This window comes from Myotis lucifugus, unplaced genomic scaffold (assembly GCF_000147115.1).
Source record: "Myotis lucifugus unplaced genomic scaffold, Myoluc2.0 scaffold_85, whole genome shotgun sequence".
Taxonomy (NCBI): Eukaryota; Metazoa; Chordata; class Mammalia; order Chiroptera; family Vespertilionidae; genus Myotis; species Myotis lucifugus.
In genome coordinates, this window is record NW_005871133.1 from 4,050,730 (window position 1) to 4,074,554 (window position 23,825).

At 51.4% G+C, this 23,825-nt stretch overlaps 2 protein-coding genes across 8 annotated transcripts in view; one reads left to right on the plus strand and one right to left on the minus strand.

The window, feature by feature from the left end:
• The window catches only part of SMOC1 (SPARC related modular calcium binding 1), a 137,606-nt gene extending 129,874 nt beyond the window's left edge, over positions 1–7,732 (plus strand). For 2 of the 7 annotated variants that reach the window (XM_014457833.2, XM_014457836.2), the window contains exons 11-13: positions 298–542; positions 5,237–5,290; positions 5,770–7,732. In XM_014457833.2, the coding sequence (XP_014313319.1) occupies positions 298–542; positions 5,237–5,290; positions 5,770–5,786 (316 nt within the window). In that variant the 3' untranslated portion in view covers positions 5,787–7,732. The remainder of the gene's footprint in view (positions 1–297; positions 543–5,236; positions 5,291–5,769) is intronic. The other 5 variants (XM_023755876.1, XM_023755878.1, XM_023755877.1 and 2 more) reach the window with 3 other exon arrangements.
• A 7,038-nt stretch (positions 7,733–14,770) lies between these two features.
• The window catches only part of SLC8A3 (solute carrier family 8 member A3), a 99,961-nt gene continuing 90,906 nt past the window's right edge, over positions 14,771–23,825 (minus strand). The window contains exons 3-6 of the mRNA XM_006091031.3: positions 21,735–21,859; positions 21,133–21,232; positions 19,108–19,383; positions 14,771–16,796 (exon numbers count right to left, since the gene is read on the minus strand). Of these exons, the coding sequence (XP_006091093.1) occupies positions 16,420–16,796; positions 19,108–19,383; positions 21,133–21,232; positions 21,735–21,859 (878 nt within the window). The 3' untranslated portion in view covers positions 14,771–16,419. The remainder of the gene's footprint in view (positions 16,797–19,107; positions 19,384–21,132; positions 21,233–21,734; positions 21,860–23,825) is intronic.

Genomic DNA, 23,825 nt, shown 5'->3' on the forward strand with positions numbered 1-23,825 from the left:
CAGTATGTCTGAGCACCCATCTTGTACAAGAATGGCTATGGTAGAAAGTGAAGCAGATTCATGTGATAAAGTCACCCACTGGACTTGAACCATCCAGGCTGGAGACTCAGGCTGGAGAAGATGGCTTGATTCTCTACAGGCTGAGCGGGTCTGGGAGGTCTCTGGCTGGAGGAGCCATGTCTTCCTGGCTGCCCGCAGCCCACCACCTGAGCTACGGGAGAGAATCTGGTGGGGCTGATGGTTCCTATGGCATCTGAGCCGTGCTCTCTGGGGTGGGGGTGTCTGCCCGTGGCCCAGGTTCTCAGAGCCGGACCCCAGCCACACCCTGGAGGAGCGAGTGGTGCACTGGTACTTCAGCCAGCTGGACAGCAACAGCAGCAACGACATCAACAAGCGGGAGATGAAGCCCTTCAAGCGCTATGTGAAGAAGAAAGCCAAGCCCAAGAAATGCGCCCGGCGCTTCACCGACTACTGTGACCTGAACAAGGACAAGGTCATCTCGCTGCCTGAGCTGAAGGGCTGCCTGGGTGTGAGCAAAGAAGGTGAGTGCTCCCCCTGGGCTCTTGGTCTTCCAATACGTGGCTCACCAGGCTCAGGGACCAAGGGCTCTCCAATCAGTGGACTCCCAGCTACTCATTTATTCAGCTGTGTCCTGGGAGGATGCTATGCTTCATGGTAGATGCCTGCACACTGGAGGAAGTGATGAACAAGGTCCCCATCCTTCCTCAGATATGCAAATGTTTACAGATGTTGTGACAAGTGCTGTGAGAGTGTGTTAGGATAGGCCAGGTGCAGACCCACACATGCAATGGCTCAGCACAGTGGAAATTTGTGTCTCTTCCACGTAATAGTTCAGCATGATTCCAAGTCTGTGTGTGTGTGTGTGTGTGTGTGTGTGTGTGTGTGTGGTGAGTAGGGGAAGGAAGGAGCAGGGATTGCTCCTTACTCTGAAATCCCGGCTAAGAGTGACTGTGCCATCTTTATCAGGTGGCTTCCAAGGTCGCCATGGGGTCATCTGCATCCCCAGTCAGGGGTAAAGCATGGAGCAGTGCACGTGGGGAGTTTTATGGGCCAGCCTGGAAGTGACACACGTCACCTCCCGTATTTCACTGGCCAGAACTCAGTCACTGGACCACACCCAACAGTAAAGAAGGCTGGGAGCCCAGGAGGAGGAGGAGAGGATGGAGTCTGGCCAACATCTAATTTTCCCTGTCACAGGCAGACAAGTACAGAATATCGTAGGGACATAGGTAGGGGCACCTCCATCAGCGTGGGGCCAGACGGCCTTGGAAAACTTTTTGAAGGAACTGATGTCGAAACCAGGGATCCGCAAACCCTGGATGTAAGCCCAGTCTAGTCTGTGGCCTGTTTTCATATAGTCTGTGAGCAAGAATGATTTTTGTATTTTTAAAGGGATGTATTTAACACTTGGAGTGCGGGAAACGAGTTAAGTCGGCTCGCGTGAATTGCGCGTACTCCGCGGGAGCCGTCTTTAACTCGGTTCATATAGATTTGCGGTGGAGTGCGGGAAACGTGTAAACTCGGGCCGATTGTAACTGCGTATTACCAAATATTTGTTTGTAATCCACCCTTTTGGTGGATGGAACAAAACCAAAAGACAGAGCCATCTTATATTTTGGCGGGAAATTCACCCGCACTCCAAGTGTTTTAAAAAAAAAAAGATGAAGGAATGACAGAGACAGTACATGCCCCACAAAGCCTAAATTACTTGCTATGGAGTCCTTCACAGGTAAGTTTGCCAACCCTGGTCTAAACCAGTGCCTGAGGAATGAGTAGGAGCTGGCGAAGCAGACAGGCCAGGTGAGGGGAAAGGAAGAGGGCAAGTGCAGTGGTGAGGACACCGAGGGGGAGAGGAACTCAGAGGTGTGAGTGTGGCTGCAGCGAATGTCTGAGGATGGCAGGAGAGGGGCGGGGCAGGAAGCACGGTGAGTTTCAACTTTATAAGGTTAGTGGAAAGCTGTTGAAGGGGCTCAGTGTGAGAAACTATAGATCAGTTTTGCTTTAAAAAATTATTCTGGCTGCAGCGTGGGACACAGAATGGAGATGAACAAGGTCCAGTACCCAACAGGAGGCTGTGGCATTGTCCAGGCAGGAGGTGGGGGAGGCCCAAGTTATGAGAAAGCCATTGGGGATGAAGAGAGTGGGTGGGTTTGAGAGAGGCAGGACGTGGTGGCTGAGTGGAGATGGGGATGATGGACAGCTGGACAGGGGTCCATTCACTGAGGTGGGCGGCATAGAAAGGAGAGCAGAGCGCGCATAGGGGCCGGGGAAGGCACCGAGCATGTTAGGGTGTCAAGTGGGATGCGCCCGAAGATGAGACGATCAGTAGAGCAGGTGAAGGGTCTGGGCTGATGGTACTGACTTGGGTGATGCTGACTTATTTGAAATGCAAGCTTTGGGAAAGGTGTCACCTAGGAGGAGACCCAAGGCCTTGTCCTTGTTCTAACCCTCAGTGGATGGTGGAAACGCGGGGACTGCATGGGCAGTGGCTGAGTCACCATAGGTATCCAGTCTCAGGACCTGCCCCCTACATCTCTGGGTTTTGGCCCCAGTTCTGGGGTGAGTGACCTCATCACTCTGGGCACTTCCATCCGGTGAGGATGCCACTTTGTGTCCCCAGAGTTCTGGGAGTCACCAGTGTCATGGTTCAAACCCTGCCTCTGCTGCAGACTAGCTCTTTCTGCCACACACACACTACTCAGCCCCTCCGGGCTCCAGTTTCTCCATCTGTAAAATGGGAATAACTATAGCATCTACCTCGTAGGGCTGTTGGGCCGATTCAGTGAGACAGTGAGTGAGAGCATTTATCACAATGCCCGAGACATTGAGAAAGCTCAATAGAATGTCAGTATTACTGTTCTTCTTCATGAGATTCCTGCCTCTGTCAGTAGCACTTATCACACTGTATTGCACTTTACTGTTCTGTTTCCCCTGAAAGCCATGGAATGTACCATTTCAATTCCTTACCTCTAGCATCGTGCATGGTACCTGGTAGCAGTCCATTAGAACCTTGTCAAATGAGTGAATGAATAGATGAGGGGGTTGCCCCTTGTGGTGACATCCTGCTTCGACACATGTGGAATCTGTGCTTTTTTCACAGAGCACATGCAGAGGCCAGTATTAGAAAGAGACCACCCAGTGTTAGTGTAGACCCAGGCCTAGCCAGGAGCACTTCTGAGCAGAGCAGGGATGGACACACAGAGGTCTGTAGCAGCTCTGCCCTTGGTCCCCTGCCCATGAGGGTAGTTATGGTCCACACAGCACCCAGGCCTAGAGGAGGCAGAGTGTGGTGACCTCGTGGGCCACGCAGTCCTTGCTGGGCACCAGGTGTCTGACAATCCCGGCTGCTGCACAGGCCCTGAAGGCAGCCTCCAGCTCTGCCTCTTACCAGCTCTGCAATCTTTAGCAAGTTACTTACACTCTCCGAGCCTCAGCTTCCTCACGTGCAAAATGGAGATGATGTTATTTACTTCCTAGATTTAACACGATGGTGCATGTGAAGAACTTAGCCCAGACCTGGTTCGTGGTGAATGCACAAAAGCAAATTAGTAGTAATAGGGGCACACACCCACGGACTGAAAGCAACTTCCCTGGTCCCTCTGCTCTAGGAGCCTCGGAAGGCCACTTGGGTTGATGGTTGTAGGGAATGGAGCCCTTGCCTTGGTCATCTGGTGTCATGTGCTGCCCTCTGGTGGGCTGAGAGGGGCTTGCATGCCAGATGGGGGCACGGAAGGGTTTGGGGAAGGATGCAGTGTCTGGGGGTGAATGTAGCTTTGGGTCTGCGGGACCAAATTTTTTGGAAATGACTCCTGAACACGGGTATTTTTAGCAACCAGACTCCTCACTGGGAGCGAAATTCTCTGTAGCAGAAAAAGTCTAGGCCTCTTTCTTAACTGGCCCTTCCCAGTTTATAAAGCACCTTTGTCAGGAATATTGTCACCATCCTGTGAGACAGGCAGGGTGGAGACTAGTTCCTCCATTTTTGAAAAATGGCAACTTGCCCTTGAATTGCCCTGGATGCCGCCTGCTCTGGGTCAGGCCCCTGTTGCCCGCTGCCCTCCTTGGTGGTTCGTTAGCAGAGCCAGGTCTGAGTTTGCTTCGCCACATAAAAGCTGTGCCATCTCCAAGCCTCCTATGGGGACAATGTGACCATTTTCTAACTATCACATACAATTGCTCTGAGGAATGCATTGCTGGACTTAGGTGAGGGGACTAGCGCGGTGGCGAGCTGGTTGCTGCTGGCTGTGAGTCCCTTCTAGTCTCAGCGGGTGGGCGGGCCTGCGGGAGCCTCTAGGTGCGGAGGTCTCAGCTCACTACTGGGAGAAGCGCTGCTGGCTGGAGTCCATGGAAGATGGCTCTGCCACTTCCCAGCTGCCTGTCTTTCCATGTAGAATTGGCTTTACCAACATCTGCCCCGTGCCCCAGCCCACCCCGTGTCCTCTCCCGCTCAGGTCTTCAGGAAGGTTAGCATAACTGGAGGCACATGGGACAGTGGGCTCACTTGGCCAGCGGGTGGCGTGGATCCCACAACGCTTCATACTCCTCACAGCCCTCTCTCAACCTCCACAGAGTCTCGATCCTCAGGGCAGTCCTATGAGAGGCAGAGCAGGAGCAGCAGGGCCTTGGCCCTAACTCCCATTCTTCAGACTAACCCAGAGGGTGGCGGACATGCATAGTCACATGACTCCAGTCACATGACTCCTGGTGTGCTGCCTCCCAGCTGCCCACTCTTCCTTTAGAAGACCTGGGCCCCGCAGGAGCCTCCCTGTGGGGCGGAAAGGGAGTTACAGAACACACCTTGGACCCTGGTCAAGTCACTCAACTGCTCTGAGCCTCGGTTTCCAGATATGTCAAGTAAAAGGGAGGGACCAGGTGGTCGCAAAGATGCTTCCACCTCTGACATTCTGTGACTTGGAGAACCAGGACCAAGAAGGTTATGCACATGTCCATCGGCACCAAAGCTCTTCTGAGCTAACAGAGAGGCCCCCAGTGGGGCCTGGCCTGATGGAAAAGGGACTTTGTTTAAAGGTATAGGCTAGCAATGAGCTCACTCAGGCAGAGCAGGGCTGCCGACACCCACAGAACGGGAGCACAGCGAAACCCCTGGCTCTTTCCCTCGTCCACTTCCTTCTGGGGCTGGAGGGGATGGAGAAGAAGCTCTGCCCGTTCCCTGGGTCAAGGCCACTCGAGCGTCATATGTTCCTATTTGTTGCAGGTGGTAGTCTTGGCAGCTTCCCCCAGGGAAAACGAGCAGGCACAAACCCATTCAGTAAGTTGCCTTCTTTCTGGGGTCTGCTCTATGGGCCCCCTCACACAGCTTTGGTTCTGCAGCGGGAGTGGAGGGATTGGCCAAGGACCTAGCCTCCTATTTAATTTTTTTTCTCTTTTTGCTGAGGATACAGGAGAAAGGTTGGTTAGTGCTGTGAGGATCCCACCATCCCCACCTGTAGATGAGCACCGGCCGCTTCTGCCAGCCCCGGGTGAAAGGCTGGCATCTGGGACGAGTGTGGTTTGTGCAGAGAGCAAGCCAACCTTGTTCCAGTTGCCATGTGATGATGCCTCCTGGTGGCAGCGAATGGGCTGGTGAAAACATGGGCTCATCTGCAAGTCTAGGCTACCTGTGTCCTGCCCCGCCCCATATCTAGCAGCAGGTGGAAAAGGCTGCTCTTTGGGGGAAATGGATCCATGTAGTTGGCTTTCTCATAAACCCAGCTCTACCTTCTTCTTGTTTATATCGCCCCTTCTCAGTAGGACGCCTCGTCTAAGAAGCAGAAAACCAAAGGGCAGGTGGCGAGACCCGGGAGGCAGGACGGATCACCAGACGCCTGACCTTCGACCTTGCCACGGCCCAGCCACATCCCATGTAACATGAGTGGTGCCCACCCTGTTTGCACTTTTAATAACTCTTATTTGCGTGTGTTCTTTTTGGTTTCATTTGTAAACACCAATATCTAATACCACAGTGGGAAAAGGAAAGGGAAGAATGATTGTTTATTCTCTCTCTTATTGTAAGTTTTTGGATCTGCTACTGACAACTTTTAGGGGTTTTTTGGGGGGTGGGAGGGAGGTGCTGCAGGACTGAGAAGAAAGAGATTTATATACTGTATATAAATATATATGTAAATTGTATAGTTCTTTTGTACAGGCATTGGCATTGCTGTTTGTTTATTCCCTCCCTCTCCCTGCTCTGGGTGTGGGAGCTCCGGCCACACGGCCCAGCTTCCTACAACCCAGGGCTGAGTCCCCAGCCCACCTGCATTCTGTTTGGAAACTGACCCCGTGTGCACATGGGTGGGGGCCTGTGATTATATTGCAGACTCCCCCAGTCCTTTCTGGCGGGAGGAGGGAATCGCCCCACGTCATCGTAGCTGTCAAGGTTGGCAAGCCACACCACCATTGGCCTTCTCAAGGGAGCTTGGGTTGGGGGAGAGGTGGAGGGAGGGGAATAGGCAGCTCAGACACCAGTTCCCCCTGTTACCCAGACCCCCAGGTGGCCCTGGGCCCATAGGCAGACCAGGATTCTAGTGACCCCCCGTGCAGATGTCCTCAGAGGATTTGCATCAACATTTCTCCCACATTTAGTACCTACTCTGTAAAACATGAGAGGGAGGGCAAAGAGGAAAAAGGCACACAGTGGGGCTCTTATTTAGAGGTCAGTATTTAAGCAGCGGAAGGAAGAGGACAGAAAGCATCGTTGGCGAATGCAGGGCCCGCAGAAGGGCTCCTCCCCTGCAGGCCCGCAGGGGAGGCTTCTGAGACCTGGCCCTCCTAGGCTGCCAGGTCCCACTGGGTGTTCCCTCCACTCTCCCCGTCCCTGCCATCTCAGTGATCAGCGCAGCCTGGGGGAGGAGTGGGGTCCCGCACCTTGTAGGTAACCGAATGGTTTTATTTTTTAACCCTGAGGTTCTTCCTGTTTCCTCAAATGCTTTTAAGGGCTTCCAGGCTTGAGGCCAATTCCAGCTCGACCCTGACCTTGGGCCTCCTACTTCTGTCTCTCCTGGGAGTGCAGGAATAATAACCCAGTTGGGGGAATACTGGCCTCGCTTTCGTCAGACCTTTTCCCAGGGTTCCAGTGGGGGCTGCCCCGCCTTCGGGCAGAGCAGCTTCCTCTGCCCAGGTGACCATGCCCCCTCAGACAGAGAGCAAGTGACACTTGGCGCCTCATCCCAGGAGCAGCTGTGACAGCAGGGAGGGAGGGCGGGTCCCCCGGGGCTTGCTCTTGCGAATCTGGCCTTCTTTGGCATCGCGTCCCAATGTTCCCATAGGTGCACCCACCTTGCAGACGGTGTATCCCACCTGGGTCTGGAGAGCTGGCCCCTCAAGGCCTGACTGGGGGGAGGGCCCTCCGGGAGGAGCATGGCCTTTTGTGACATGGTCTGAAGGTTCTGGCTGTCCTGGAGAAAGTCCTAGAGTTCATCTCCAGATGACTGGAGGCCCTATCCCAACATGGGGACGTGAAAGGCAGCCCTCGCCCATTTCCACCCCGAGAACTGGGCGTGCTGGCACTGGACGGCCCTGCCGGGAGACCCAGCCCCCTTCTGGGCCTGCAGGAAGCATTCAACACGGAGAAGGTGCCTTCTGGAGAAACCCAGCTCTCCCCCAGGCTTCCTCCTCCTCGCCTGTGTAGCTGTGCTGTGTGCTTTTCCTTTGTGAGGAGGGAGGGACACTATTTGTAGCTTGTTTTATGACAAATAAAAATGGGTAAACCTTGGTGGCTGTTGCCTCTTTCTTTGGGTGGCTTCTGGATGCGCATAATTTCCTAAAAGGTCCAGTTGTCCCCGGCTCGGGTGCCCTCCACACTGATCCTAGGAAGTCCCAGCGGCTGGAGGGAACCCAGATGTGGCCACGAGGTGGCACCATACTCTGTTGGGAGGACACTGACTGGTCCCCTTGCCCTTGCCTACACTGTGTCCTCTTTGTAATTCTCCTTCTGGCCTCCACCCATTCAGCTGCCCCCTCCAAACCATCCTAGAAAGTACAGAACATCACTGGCTGTGCTTTGGGGGTGGAACTGGAGGGGGAGGACAGCCCATCCCATGGCTCCAGGCTGGTGGGTGGGAGTGGGCACATTGGCTGCAATCCAGATTGCAAGACCCCAGGCTGGGAAGCAGCTTTAGACTAGGGAACAGCTCCCCAGTGGGGTTCTGCCAGCTGGGTCCTGGTTTTGTGGGGAACACGTTTAGATCAAGGCAGCTGGGGTGGTTCCCAGAGCGGGAGGACTTCAGGTGAGGACTGGCAGCAAAGACGAGGCTCTCCATTCTCTCCAGGGCTCCCGGCGTCTTTTCCCCTTGTCCCGTCTCTACACACAGCTGTCCCGGGAAAGGGCTTCCTCACCTCCTCCACATCCTTTTGCCATACTCTGCGGCCTTGACACGTGCAGGTGAACAGGAGGTATTTCCCCTTGAAAACGTCTCCCAATCTTTGGGAAAGGGGCTACCCCTTTGAACGTTGTCACAGGGGTCCCTCCTCCTCTAGTGCTGACACTGTGCTGTGTCGCAGGCCCTGTCATAGTTAACACCCACCACAGCCCAGCAGGACGGGCTCCCCATTCACACGTTGGTTCAGACTCCGGGGTTCAGTGAGTTGCCGGCTGCCTCCAGCTGGGAAAGGCAGAGCCAGGGATCACCTTCAGGTTTTCTGAGTCCCAGCCCAGAGCTCCGCCCACTCCCCAGCTGCCTTCCTTGAGGGGCTAGAACAGCAACCTGCTCCCTCCTGTCCAGCTCTGGCCCTGGGTGCTTGCCTTCAGCTGTGAGAGCATTTTTTTCTCTGAGCAGTTTAGAGGCTCATTAAAAGCCTTTGCAGAGGACTATCCTACGCTTAAGGGATTTGGGGAAGAGAAATAAGGGGGTATTTGCTCATTCGGGACCTCATTGGGAGACTTGGGGGTGACCTAGCCTCCAGCAGAGACCAGCCTGGTGTGGGAAGGGGGCGGGTCTGAGCTCACACTTGGCTGGAGGCCCCATTTAGCTTTCCACCGCTTTCTTAAATAAATAAATAAAAACAAAACAACAACCAACTGGCAGCAGGGCCAAGAGTCCAGAAAAAGTGAAAGATCCATCCACCCAGTTTCTTCCTGCACCGAGGCCCTGAGCCAGGCTTAGCCCCTGTGGGGAGGGGAACACTGGGCATTTTCAGTCGGGATGTCACAGATGACGGCTGCAGGGCCAGGCGTCTTGTCGGGGCCCCTATGATGCTAGCAGAGGAGGGGCCTCCAGGCGGTACCCACCCTGGCTTCCTGGGTGAGATGGGAGATGGGCAGCACCAATCCCTTGTAGAAACAAACCCAGAGAAAGCCAGGCTGATCCTCTGGTCATTTACTCCCAAGTTTCCAAATGACCTACAAGGCCCACCAAGGAGGCTGCTTTTCCCAGGCACCTGCTCTTCTGCCTGCGGCATCGGCCTTTCCCCGTCTAGAGGTGAGGACAGGCAGAGCTAACTTTTTCACATAATGCCATCAAACGCAGCCCGCAATTCTAGGGGTCACTGCACCTCTTCCTGTGCCTTCCATGAACTGATAGGGAGGAGGGTCATTGCCTTGGTTATATGCCTGCCTATTAAAAGCCTGTGTAACCCAGGCACCTCTTGTCATTTCTTGTCAACTCTAGGCGAACTCTCGGACCCTCGCCAACACCTCATCGATGCAGCCGCAGACCTCCCGTCTGCACCACCGGTTTTTGCTTTAACACGGTGCACTCTTTAATAAGGTGAAGGTCACTTTGCCTGGAGTCTTCCTACCCAAAGCTTTGACTCTGGCTAATGGTCCATGATCCTCCCACAAGACAATGGGCACATTGCTAAAGGCCTCGTGAGAACCAGTCAGGAGAGACCAGGAGAAGCTGCACCAACCTTATAGCTTCGGTAGCACACAGGGTTCTTCACTCCTGCAGCACAGCCATCAGGAGAATCTCGACGGCACTTGAAATCTGCTACTGAGATTGTCAGTCTCAGCCTCCAGCCCGGGCTCTGCTGAGTCCTGGCTCCCAGACACTTCCACTTGGTGTCCCACAAGCCCCGAAACTCAATATGCCTCCAGCCTGACACACACTCTCCACCCACCTCTCCTCAGTGCTGGTGCACCAGCCAGACTCTCCCTGGGCCTGGAGCCCAGAGCCCTCCCTGCCTCCTCCTATGTCCTTTCCTCCCATCCATTCAGTTCATCACCATGTCCTGTAAATTCCCCTCCCATTTCTTTCCCCTGTGCCCTCCTCCCCACCCCTAGGGCCCCCTATCATCTGCTCCCAACAACAATCAATAGTTGTATATGGCCTGTGGTCTCCACTCCATTCATTCCCCACCTCAACCACCCCCTTTAAAGCAGACAGCTCAGATTGAATTGTGTCCCCCCAAATTCATAAGTTGAAGCCTTAAATTCCAATGTGACCATATTTGGAGACAGGCTTTTTAAGGAGGTAATTATGGTTAAACTAGAGGCCCAGTGCACAAAATCACACGAGACCCGGAGTCCCTGCCACTGCCGCTGCGGCTACTGCTGTGGGACTCATCAATGCACCTCCTGGTGACTGGTCATTTGGTCGTTTCGGCGTTTCGGCATTCCAGCCACTGACTTTTTATAATATAGATGAGGTCATGAGGGTGGGGCCCTGAACCAACAGGACTGGTGTCCTTACAGAAAGAGGAGGAGACACCTGAGCCAAGGCACAGTGAGAAGGTGGCCATCTGCAAGCCAGGAAGAGAGGCCAAACCAAAAGCCAACCCTGACGGCAGCTTGATGGTGAACTTCTAGCTTCCACAACTGTGAAAATAGAACTTTTTGTTGTCTAAGCCACCCAGTCTGTCTTATTCTGTTATGGCAGCCTGAGCAGACTAATACCATGGCTTTCAGGATAAATACAATTGCTTAGTTTAGCCCACAAAACTAATCTTGATCTGGTCCTGATCCTCAACCACTCCTCCCATACACACTTTCCTGCAAAATGTACACATTTCATTGCTGTGGTATTACACGCTTCACTGGTGCACGTCCAGCTAAACCCGCTGCCAGCACATTGAGTGTTCTCTTCCAGTTGCACATGTTACATCCCCCTGTGTCACACGCTGCTCAATGCCTTCACATTTCACGCTTCCTCCCGGAACAGCAGCATCCATGGCAACACATGATCACAAAGCCAGGCAGTGTGATGCATCACTTATATATTTAATCCCCCCAAACTCTAAGGTAGATAATAGTATCTTAATTATGTAAATGAGTGGAAAATACAAGGCTTCAGCACCTCAGGTGACATAGTAAAGGTCACCCTGCCGGACGAGGAGAGCAGGACGGGAACCCAGGTCTTCACAACTGAGCCACTCTCTGCTCTCAGCCACTTCCCCAGGCAGCATTGCTAACCAGCCCGGGGTGTGCACCTCCTCTGTCTTCCGCCTCCAGCTAGTGATGCCTGGTCCTTCAGCATATGGCTCGCCCAGTCTGCATCTCAGTGCTTCCAACCAGATGCTCTCAAGCCACCCTGTCCTCACCTCAGCTATAGCCCTGAGCTCTCAGGAGGAAATATGGTGACAATTTGAATTAGGGCTTTTTCTTAATTTGTCATTGGGGAACAGTCAACTAAAGTCTTTGAGTTGGCGAAAAGATTTTTTTTTTGATGTTTAAATAAAGAACTAAGATGAAAACAAACAGACCACGATAGCAATAATTTTCATGTGGCTCATGATTGAAACTCTACCCAAGTGTCACTTCCTTTTAGAAAGAATCCCCAACTTCTTTGTTCATTATGTGTTGCTTTAGAATCTGCTTCAGGCTCCTACAGCCTGTCCATACATCATCCATCCTAGCACATATTTCTACCCACACTGTAATAATTCTCAAGTCTGTTCCTTCTACTGGACTGGAGTGACCACCTTAAGGCTTAGAACACCTTGCAAACCTGAATGAGGGCAGTTATCATAAAACATTTAAAGAATGTCTGAGATATACTGAGATATTTATATGGGAAGAATTATACAATTAGCACATTTAAAGATAAAATTGGATATACAATAGACACTGAGGCTTAAAGAGCAGTATTGATATCTGCATATTTGAGCATGTAATAAGATGAATATGATGAGAGAGAGAGAGAGAGAGAGAGAGAGAGAGAGAGAGAGAGAGAGAAGGAAAGGGAGAGACAGAGAAAGATAGAAAGGTGGTAGAGCATAATGGTTTGGAACAGGGGGTTTCACACATGAGCATGCATCTATTCACCTGGAAGGCTTGTTAAACACTGTTTGCTGGGACCTATCCCTAGTAGTTTGGAGAGTCTGTGGTAGGACCTGAGAATTTGCATTTATGATAAATTCCCAGGTGATGTTGATGTCGCTTATCTGGGGCCTATACTTGGAGAATCATTTGTTTAGAGTTTGGTTTCTAAGGGTGGGTGGATCCAAGTACACATTCTGATTGCCGCTACTCTGGGCAAATCACCTGTCTACCCCGAGTCTCAGTTTCTTCATCTATAAAATGGGGCCAATGATCCTTTCTCACAGGGCGGCCAAGATGATTCAGTGAGACAACGAGGGTAAAGTACATGGCACAGTGCCTGGTACAAACTTGGGGCTCAATCTCTGTGAGTCATCCTCCACCTCCTCTTCCTCTGCATCATCAGTGAACTTTGGTGCTGAGGAGCCTGGAAAATCACCTGCTCTAATCCTCATGCATGAACAGTCCAGGACCTTGGTAAGTTGTGACCTTCTTCAGATCTGACACTTAGCTTGTGGTACAGCCAGACCCTTAACTTAGTATTCTTAATGGCACTTAATTTGGTATACAAGAGGGGCATGATATATATGAACAAAAAAGTCCACTAAATGTGGAAGAGTGTGTGTTCTGTGATGGTAAGTAGTGTGTCATGTCAGTATCTAAAATCTGAGCAGTTTAGGGAAAAGTATAATAAAATCTACTTGCTGAGGCAGTGAAATGAGGTGGAAATAGCGCCATGAGATGTACATTCCTTTGCAAACAAAGGTGTCATGAGGGGCTGTATTACGGAGAGATAACTCCTTGAGGAGAAGCTAAGGGTGTCATTGAAGGGACAACAATGTCAGGAGCAAAGCCACATGGTCTAGCAGGGCAGGGAGGGCACCAGTCTGGCTCTGAGAACTGGTTAGTGGTGGCATCTAGATTAGTACCCGCTTCCTCTTCTGAACCCCCTTTCCCATTCTCTATGGTTCATCCCAGCTTCTCTTTTACGAAACCTAACATCTGAATAACCCAGAAATGGGGCAGCCTCCATAATTGTGACTCAATTTCTTATTCTCTCTCTCTCCCTCCATCCCTCCCTCTTCCTTCCCTCCTTGCAAAAAGGGGACATATGGGTACAAATGGAATTCATGATTTTACGTCTACCATTTAATCGGCTACAGGGCACTTTTCATTTTAAATTTAATGAGTGTCAGAAAGCCAAACAAGCCTTTACCCAAACCCTCCTCCTGCCTGCCTTGCTGGGTTGTGTCCTGTTGAACTCCGTACCCTAGCCATGCTAACTATTGATCCCATTTCACCCCGCCCCCCCCCAACACCTTTGTGTTATTTCCTTTTTTGTCTGTCCTTCAACACCAAGCCCCCTCGCCAAGGCAAATCACTATTTATTCTTCCTTCAAGATTCTACGTAAATGTCACGTTCTCCGGGAAGTCCTTCCCAGTTCCAGGCTGAGTGTTTCCTTCCATTGTGTCCCCATGGCACTCTGCTTATGCCCCTCAGACTACGCCTGACACAGAACTCTTTCCTTTGCACCTTGGTGGCTCATATGCTCCATCGCTCCTTCCCATCACTTAGCTTTGGGAAAGGGAACTAGAGCATACAGTGCACTCGCCAGCCTCCCTTACCTGAGCTGTTCAGACCAGGAGCAGACGCCTGACCCAAAGGGACCAGTGCACAGGCACCCCAACCACTGTGACACAGCCTTCTACAAAGGGTTCTGCTTTCTGGGAATGGCCTTTGGGGATGGGGACTGTGAGGTCATGATAGAGCGCTGGGGCTGGTGGCTGTGCTGGACCATGGGCAAGACAAGCAAAGCAGAGAAGCAGCTTGGGAGGGGAGGGGCCAGGCCCACAGGGAGAAGGAAGCAAAGATGGGGAGACTTGTGCTTTGGGGGAGGGAGAGAGTGGCCCTACAGGATTTCAGGCTCCTGTGGCCTGCCATGCCTCCTGCCTTGGGTGCCAGAGCCCCGCCCCCTAGGTCTTCTCAATATTGCCTCCCTCAATTTCCTGAACTAGTTTAATGGGTTTCGGTTCCTTGTAACCAAAAGAGCTTTGGTTAAAAGAAGTTTTACCTCCCGCTCGGGACTGTGAGATTCTTGAGGTCAGGAACTTTATCTTACTCTTCCTGCATCAACAGAACGGAGTTGCAATGCACAGAAATACATTTGTTGAATGAATGCTGAGCAATCAAATGAATGAATAGGCCTACTGGTAATGAACACAGGGCACCACTTGCCTCGCTGGAATCCTGCCCCTCCACACCTTTCTAATACAAAAAGCTCCTTCCCCTTTCATCACCGCAACTCCACTGCTTACGTCCTCCAGCACCTGGAGTCTAGACTCTGACAAGTGGAATATCCCCGAAGTTCTTTCACTTTAAAAACACCAGGTCTGGCACATTGGCATCTGAGGAGACGACAGACACACGCTGGAGATACCAAGAGGAGACGCACCTTCACCTCAGCCACACCTGCTCCGGAAGAAACACGGGGAGAAGCAAGCTGTATGCAGAGAGATATAAGTATAGCTTTTATTTTTTTTTTAAACCAACCCAACATTTCCACTGGCAACTGGCAACATAGCTTATGACATGAGCACTGTTTCTTTTTAGTTATTTCTTTTTCTTAAAAAAATGTGTTTAAAATTAAACAGGTTTTTAAATATTTTTTCCCCTTAAAAATGTATTTATGTCAATGCAGAAAGCTTGGAGATCTGTGGGCAGTTTTGTGATCTCGTGTGTGTGTGTGTGTGTGTGTGTGTGTGTGTGTGTGTGTGTTTAAAGCCGGGTCCTTTCAAAGTTTGCTGGGAGAAGCTCTAGAGGGCAGGGCAATCTCTTTTTCTATAAACTCGGGCTCCGTGGGATGATGGCAACTAAGATTCCTCCTACTGGGACGAGAAGTAGCCCACAGGCTGGAAGGAGAGCTTCGGGAGGTTTTAAACCAAGCAGGAATGTGGGAGACGGCGAGGAATTCCAGTTCCTATCTTGTGAAAACGCTTTCAAACGTGGCCTCGGGGTCCAGGAGAGGTGAAAGGGGCCCCTTGTCTTCTTATAAACCTCTACGTTTTCGGATTTCCTCAAGAAATACAGTCAGACCTCTTAGTACGGTGCCTCAGACAGTGAGGGGTGGGGTGAAGCTGACCTTTCTCAGAATCACTGGCATTTTCAATATCTTTCCCCTTAAGTTTCTCCCTAGTGGGACATCCCGAGTCTCTGGCTCAGATACAAAGCCAAAGATACTCAAGGTGAACACCCACTTTGTGTCCCCGGCTGCCCTCTGTCATCCCACACCTCTCCTATTTTTGTCCCTTTCCTCCCGTTGGGTGGGCCCTCCTGCAGAAGAAAGGACATATAGACATGGACAGCACGAGACAGAATTTGAAAGGCCTGGGCAAGGAAGAGAACGATGACTGCTTCTTTTAAACTTTGACATCAGCAGAGGAAACGCCTCCTGCTCCTGCCACCACCCGGATCTTTGGTGCCCCGCGTGGGTGTGCAAGATCACTTCCACCCAGAGACGAACAGGAGATGGGGGACAGGACCTCGGTGGGGCTGAGAGACAGCTGTCACCTGCTGAGAGTGGGAAAGCCTGTGTCTGACAATTCACGCCTCTGCCCATCAGCTCAACCCTTGGGTTCCTCCACAGCACCTTTGTCACTAACGTCAGAAAGAAAAGACAAAATGAACTAACAACGAGCAAAACCTGACGGGAAAACGAAAGCAGCCACCATAATGATTCCAATGAAGAGAGAGCCCCAAACCAGCCCCACAAGGCTGAGACTTATTTCCATGCCCGCCAGGTGAGTGAGGACAATGGTGCATGGACAGACAGGAGGAACCCTGCCCTGATGACAGTAGAAGCATAGGAGTAATCAGAAGGTGAAATAGAAGATGGTGAAAGGATCTGACCTTGGCTACCGGTCAGGGGCAGGGGGGTCGGGGGGAGATGGGTGGAGGTGGATGTGTTGCTGCTGTTGGTTTGTACTGAATTAAATACTTGGTAGTGTCGGTGTTTCCCCCGTTCTGTCTGATTGATGAAGACTCTGCCCTTTCAGATCACCGCCAGGTGGAGGTCGGGTGAAGTCCCTGGGGCTCGGGTCCTGAAGCCGCCTCTCCAGGGCTGCTCATCCGGGGAGGTCCCTGGGGGGAAGTGCCCTTCTCTCAGGAGAAGTCCTAGGCCTGCCCTGCTGGAGGCCGTGTCTGTGGCTCAGAACCCCTTGATGTAACAGTAGGCCTCCAGCGTGGCAAAGAGTATGTAGAGGAGCCACAGGCTCACAAAGAGCCCCGTCGTGGCCAGCTTGCAGCCCCGGGGGCCGCCCAGCTCCCCGCCCAGGTGGGGCCGCCTGCGGTACAGGAGCACGCTGATGCAGATGAATGCCAAGATGGTGAAGAGGGTGACGAAGAAGGCCAGCGTGCCCGCAGACACGCGGAACTCCTCTCCCTGCATGGCCCAGTAGATGGCGGCCACGGACCAGGCCAGGCCAAGGCCCAGGAAGACGTTGACGGCGTTGCTGCCGGTGACGTTGCCGATGGAGGCATCTGCGTACATGTCGTGTATGGCGGAGGCTTTGCTGGCAAAGGTATCTGGAAAAGGGCAGAGACGGATGGGAGCTGAAGGCAGGCTGAGACAAGGCGGGCCTGCCTTTGCGTCTGTCCAAAGGGCTGCTCGGGCCGGCGGGCCGAGCCCGGGAACAGAGGCAGCTCTGCGACTAACAAGCCGTGTGGCCTTGGCCAAGTCACGTCCCTTCTCTGAGCTTCCCATTCCTCACCTGTTGGAGTCTGAGATATTTCTAAGGGCCTGTGTGGTCCTGAGGTTTACCAAGTAGGTTTGCTGTTCCCTTTTGACTATTTTTTTTGTTTGTTTTCAGTAAGAGAAGTTTGTTATCCCATAATACCTCCCTGGGGAACCTTGACATCCTGGGAAGCTGCTCAGAGTAGAGGCCTGACTGTGAGTGTCACCTGGGGCATTTTACTCACGTAACACAGACAGCTTATTGCTCAGTGCCCGTGGGCTCAGCACTGCAGGTGCTGGGTTCACGGGGACAGAGGACACACTGGGGAGATGCGATGGGGACGTGCAGGTGAGCCTTCGCAGCTGGTGTCTAGCACAGGGCCCTGGATGTGGGCATGGAGGGTAGGTCTGGAGGGACTGTCAGGGACTATCTAGCCACTGTTTTATTTTACAAGGAAGGAAAATAAGGGTCAAAGAATCTACCCAAGGTCAAATGGGAAATCAGCAAGAGATTTGATCCTAAAAGCCTCCCGTACCATCACTTTACATCCAAAGAGTTTCAGCCAAAGCCACAGAATTAGCTGAGGAGACCATGGCACAACCTTCTTCAAGCCCCTAACACTGCCAGCTGTTCCCTGGACCAACTGCAAGAACTTGGAAGTCCCCCCCCCCCACTCCCCCGCTGCTGTCCTGGCTGGCCTCCTTGCTGCCACTTTTCTCAGAGCTCCCAGGGAAGACTTCTTGCCTTTGCTCACTATGACCTTGCTTTTTGCCTCTGATCCTTGGCAATTTCTTCCCACATCTGTTCCTTTTCCCCCATTTCTGCTCCTTCCTCTCCAATAGTTCTGGTGCCTCGAGACCTGGTGAACAGAGATCACCAGGCGCATCCTCCACAAAGCCTTCCCTGGATCATCCATCTTACTGTCTATCACCGGATGCATTTCCATCATAGCCAGACCTCTGGCATCACCAATGTGTAAATAATCCCATAGGTCTGTGCTGTGGTGTGGGGAAGAGGTTCTGCCAGAGTGTGATGCAGATTCACTTACTGTTCAGAGGATTTGTTTCCCTGGTCCCGAGGGTTCCCCTGATCCCACTAGCAGAGTCCTGTCTGCTGAGACTCAGCCTACCCCTCTTACAGAGGATGCTCTCTCTTCCTGTAGCAACTGCCAGGCCAGCAGGAGTTCAGGGTTCAAGTAAGAAGCCTGAGCGAATGCAGCCCCCGTCTCTCTGCTCATGCCACTCGTCACCCCAGCCCAGCTTTCAGATATCCCTTCTTGGAAGCCATCCCTGACCCAGCCTCGCCCGCCCCCCCATGCCCCCCCCCCGCCCCCGCCCCCCTGTTTATGCTTGCACAGCACCTGTACTTCCTCTTCACAGACCTTATCGAGATGACTTTAATTACAGGAGCTGAGTGTACTGTCTGTCACTAGATTGTAAGTCCATGTGGAGAGGAGAAGCGTGTGTGTCTTGCTTCCCACTATAGCCCCGGCAGCTAGCACAAGGCTCTATCAGTCTCAGCAAATATGCAAATATCTGTCTAATGAATGAATAAGTGCATGCCTGTCCTGTCTACCTTTAGGTGTTTGTGAGAAAGCAAAGAAGTTCTAAGCTTCCTTCATCTGATCCAGTGGAAGACACTTTGTACTCACAGATGTCCTTCTAAGCAGAGGAGGCCAAGAATACTTGTGGGAATTTCTACTGTGACACCTTCAAGCAGGCTAGTCTTTAGCCTCTCAGGGACTGCCAGAGGGAGATAGAAGGAGAACAATCTCCATATCCTTTGAATTACATTGTTTGCGGTCTATTCATATAATGTGGAGGTTACTAAACTGGGTCACTTATGCAGGTAACTTAACCCCTGTGGGCCTCCGTTTCCTCATCTGTCAAATGGGCATAATAGCTGTCCCTATTGAATAGGATTGTGGTGAGCATTACAGGGACAAAACATGGAAACTGCTTAGTGCCTGACACATCAAGGTGCTCGAGAAATGTTAGCTATCGTTAGTGATGTCATCATTAACCTCTGGTTGACTTCTGTGCACCTGAGCGGCAGAGGGTCTGTTAAGCTCAGATCTGAGCTGGTAAGGGAAATAATGAGGCAAAGGGTCACTTGAGCCCAGTGATGTCCTCTTTGCAGACCCAAGCATCCTGCACTCTCACCTGGCACAGAGGTGCCAAACGCCACGAAAACAACAGCTGTGACCGAGTCCTTGAGGCCGATGGTGCAGCCAAAGTGGGAGGCCAGGTCCCCGATGATGGCCGTGAGCACGCCGATGATGAGGATGGAGACGAAGAAGCAGGCCCAGCCACTGCAGTACTCCGTGGGGGGCACGCAGGCAAACAGCACCTTCCAGAAGACCGTCAGGAAGTGCATGACGTAGTCAAAGCAGGACGGCAGCTTCTCCTCGCCGGACTCATCCTCGTCCTCGTCCCCTGCTGGAGGCAAGACAAACAGGCCCAGGCGAGGGCAGCGAGGTCAGGTCGCATTCCTGAGAAAGTCCAGTCTCACCCCCATCACGAGCACCGTCAGCTGAGGGGAGGCTCCTGGGCAGCCTGCGCGGGCCAGGGCGTGGGCACCGGAAAACAGCTGAGAAATGGGAAACGAGCCGGGGTGTCCCACTAGTCAATCTGAATTCAGGGCTCAGAGGAATAAGCAAGAGAGGAAAGAGACTGAGAGCTAGCAGGGGAGGACACGGGGGGCAAGGCAGTGGAGGAGAGAGGCGAGTGGAGCGGGCTACACTGGTTGCCTAGGTGAGGAAAAGTGGCATCAGCCGTGCGCACACTCTTCACTGGACACCAGTGGGGCTCCTCTCGGATTTTCCTGACACGGCTGCTGCAGTAACCTCGTGGTTCTGGTCGTTAACCGTCCCCAGAGGGACGGCTGTCATTCCAGATCATGTGGGCGTACCGGAGAGCCAGCGCCATCCTCCGAACACCCCACGGGACAGAGCGGGCCTGGGCTCCGCGTGTCCTTGCCAGGAAACGTGGGCAGACTTGCCCATTCAGCAGCCCGGGAGCAGAGGATATGCTGAGGCACGCTGGCGCCTCGTCAAGGGCAACCTCTGTAATGCTTCGGCACAGCCCATGGAAGCCGGGTTTCCAAAGAGCAGGAGTCAGGACACTGGTGTCCCAATTGCAACTCTGCCACGAGAGAATCTGTAACCTGGAGTAAGTCACCTCTTGTTTCTGAACCTCCATTCCCTTTGAAAAGGGAAGGCGTTAGATGGTGTGGCCTAGATTCCATGTACTGTCTCTTTAGGGGCAAAGTAAGGTCACCCGAGGGGGAACTGGGAGCTTCAGAAGCAGGCCAGGTGAAAGTGGGCCAGCGGCTGCAGCAGCAGCAGCCCTCTCTTTCTGGCCGTGCTTTGCAATGGCTCTGGGGCCTTGGGATAGGACCCCATGGGTTGCTATGACAACAAAGTCTCATGAAAGAGAAAAGGCGGTACAAGGAGGCCTCAGTGGTGCTGAGAGGCTATATTGGTGGTGGTGATGAGAGCCTTGGCATCCCAGTCCAACAGGCTGGTGGGCCTTTGGGACGCTGGCTGCACCGTGTTCCCCCTGAGGGGACCCGTCAGTAAATGCCAAAGGAAAGGGATCATCCGGGTTGGAGATGTGTCAGAGAGTGAAAGCAAAGTGTCATAAACTCCAAATCCCACGTCTCAAGTTCAAAAATTCAGTGGTAAAATTGGGACAAAACTCTGGGTCCATTTTACAAAAACGAGGACCAAATTAATGAGAGGAAGGAATGTCGGAACCAGAATTGATGGAGCTTGTGGTTAGTACTAGACTAAATATCCATATTTCATACCAGTGGATCTTATCCTCACAGTGAGATACCTGTCTACTGACTTTTCTGAGAAAGGTAGCAAAAGTTCCCTTTTGGGATAAGGAAATTGAGGCCCAGATAGGATAACTTGTCCCAGTTCGGACGGCAGAACCAGGTCTTGAGCCAGAGATAGCCCTGCTCTTTTAGTTGCCCCATGATTCCTCCCCAATGGGAATGAGCTGGGGTGTCCCACTGGTCAATCTGACCTAGTGAAACAGACAAGCATCTGGGCTAGAGCTGGAGAGACCAGACACAGAGGTCTTCCCAGAAACTGGCAGGCTGTCGATGTGGCTGTTTTATTCCTCTCCTGTTACCTGCTTCTCCAAGCAAGGCCTGTGCCCATCCTGAGACCCTCTCACCTGCACTGACGGTGATGGCCTCCATGAATTGGTCCCTCCAGGAATGGGTCCCCACGACCAAGGCCATATTTGTCTTCTTGATCAGTTTGTCCACCGTTTTCTGTCAGGGAGATACAAACTTGGAACCATGAGGTTAGAATGCTCAGAACCACTGAGGAGTCTAGTGTTTCAAGGGAATGAAAGACGCCCTCCATCCCAGGGCGCTCCGCGTGCATTCTGCAAGTTACGCATGGAATGGCCTTGCGGGGTAGCTGCTGGGGCAGTCCTTCCATTTCCCTTTCCTGTGGTTGTGACTGCTGACATTGGATATTTAGAGTAATACCACAGAGAACAACAGTGATAATATCAATAAACCTTGCTCTGGAGTAGTAAATTTTAGTATCTTTGTTTTAAAAATACAGTTAAGCCATAGCAATGACACATCTAGAAGCTTTAGGGCCCGTTTATTCCATATGCTATGTTGTGTGTCCTCACAATAGTCCTTGGATACAAAATGGTCAGCACGACAAGTTCACAAATTCAGTGGTAAAATGGGATCAAAACTCTGGGTCGTCTCCCTCCCACCGGTCCACTACTCAATTCGACTTCACTTATGGCCTGACCTTGAACTCATAGGACTCTTCAATGATGACCTCTAGTTTGGGGTGTTTACCCAATACTGGCTTTCCCATTTCTGCTATCCTCTTGGCTTCCTCTTCCTCCACAGTCAGCTTCCTGTCTGACACCTCTGCAACAAAACAAAACCAGACCAGCTTTAGCACGCTCTCCATTCCCCTAAACATCTAACGCTCAAGAGTGGTAGGCCTGGGCAGGGTGCCGAAAACACGTAGCTCTTGGGAATGGGGATTCTGTGTACTTTGGGGTGCCTCTTTCTATAAAGCACTGGACACTCTATGACCACCAGACCATCAAAGGCTTCCTTGCAGGCCTGGCATAAGCACCCTTCTTTCCATTTTATACCTCAGTGAGCAACCTGACCTTCTGAGAAATTCCTCCAAGGGAAGTCAGTCCCTAAGTTATTTGGTGAGATATTGGAGAGATGGGAACTTATCTCTGGATCTTTAACAATTTTGAACTGTTGTGCCTGACTGTTAAGCTACTCCATGTAAGAGTTCTTGGAGGTCAGAGGCACATTTAATCCAAGGGTAATGTCCACTGGTTCATAGTAACATCAGCTTCTGGCACTCTTGGCACTGTCCCCTTTATAAAGGAGAAATTGGGGCTATTTCCAGGAATATCTACATTTCATACAAATGGATATTATCCTCACAATGAGAAACTTGAAAGATTTCCCCAAAAAACTTCATGATTTTCCAACAGGAAGCAGGCATGTTTCTTTTGGAACACAAATATTTGTTCAAAAAAACACAACAAAAGAGAGATCTTCCTTTACTTTCTCTGAAGGCATTCCTTTGTCCTGCAGCATCTTGGCTCATTTACCAGTGGTCCCTCCTCACGTGGAACAGTTAGAAATTTTTTCCACTTCAGCTGGGGAGTCCATTTTAAGACCCTTTCACCGTGAAGACCTGTGTTCTGGATTGCAGTGAAATAGAGATGGAATCTTTTTAGTCCCCTTTAATTAGGTAATTGGTCTTGGCAGCCTGTTTCTTTCAGAGCTTATTTAAACATTCTCCCATCCAAGTCCACATTCTTGCATGCAATTACTTCTTTGGTTCCGTTCCTTAATGGCTTTCGCTCCACACAGTGAGTATCCTAGGGAAATCCTCTGGTCTTTGGATAATCTCAAGGATAAAATGGGTCAGAGGCCAAGATGATCTTCTTCTCTGTCTTGGGAACTGGTGAGAGGTGGGGAGGGGTCAGACTCAAGCTCTTGAGGTTGCAAGGAAATTCACTGAGTGGACTCTAAGCCAAGGGTCTAAGTTACGGAGCAGAGAGCCCATTTCATGTATGGATTTTCTCAGTCGGCCTGAATGAAGATGGTAAGAGAGTGCACAGAGGATTCCTGAGCTGGCTGTTTTACCCCAGGCTCTGGCACCAAACACAGAAGGCAATTCCAAAATGCTTGGGAGCTGTCCGTGGTGCTGTCCTAATGTTAGTGCTAGTGATGGCTTTCAGCAATAATTATTTCTCCAGGTTCTGTGTTCCTCTGTATACTTCTAAGTCAGCAGACACCTTCTAGCAGCCTGGCTTCTTTTAATTCTTTAATTATTAGTCTCTCCTTAGTTAATTCTGAAGGTAATTCTGGGTACATCCAGGGTTCTGGTTATAAAATTAGCAATCCTAGAAGCCAGTCTGCAAGCCATTCTGAGAAAAAGCCGTCGGAAAAAGACATAGATTCCTTAAAAGCATGGGTACTCTTTTCCTCTACCTGTGGGTTTTGGCACCACATAACAATGACTATTCTAGCAGCGACAGTATTATTCCACCACCCCCTCCCCAATTCCCCCATGTCATACTTTACATGTGCCACAAGAACTATATACCAATATAATGAGCTCCCCAGTGACATATAAATGTACCTGTCTAACCCCATGTCTAGCAATCAATCTAGCATTATATCCACCTGGCAGGATATTGATCAACCTACTGACCTGTCCACCCTGTGGTGACAGTCAGTTTTTCCATCTAGCTTTTCTGCAGAAATGTCTTTGACAAATAACCAACCCTCTATCTTTGGATCTCCCTCAGCCATATATATATATATATATATATATATATATATATATATATAT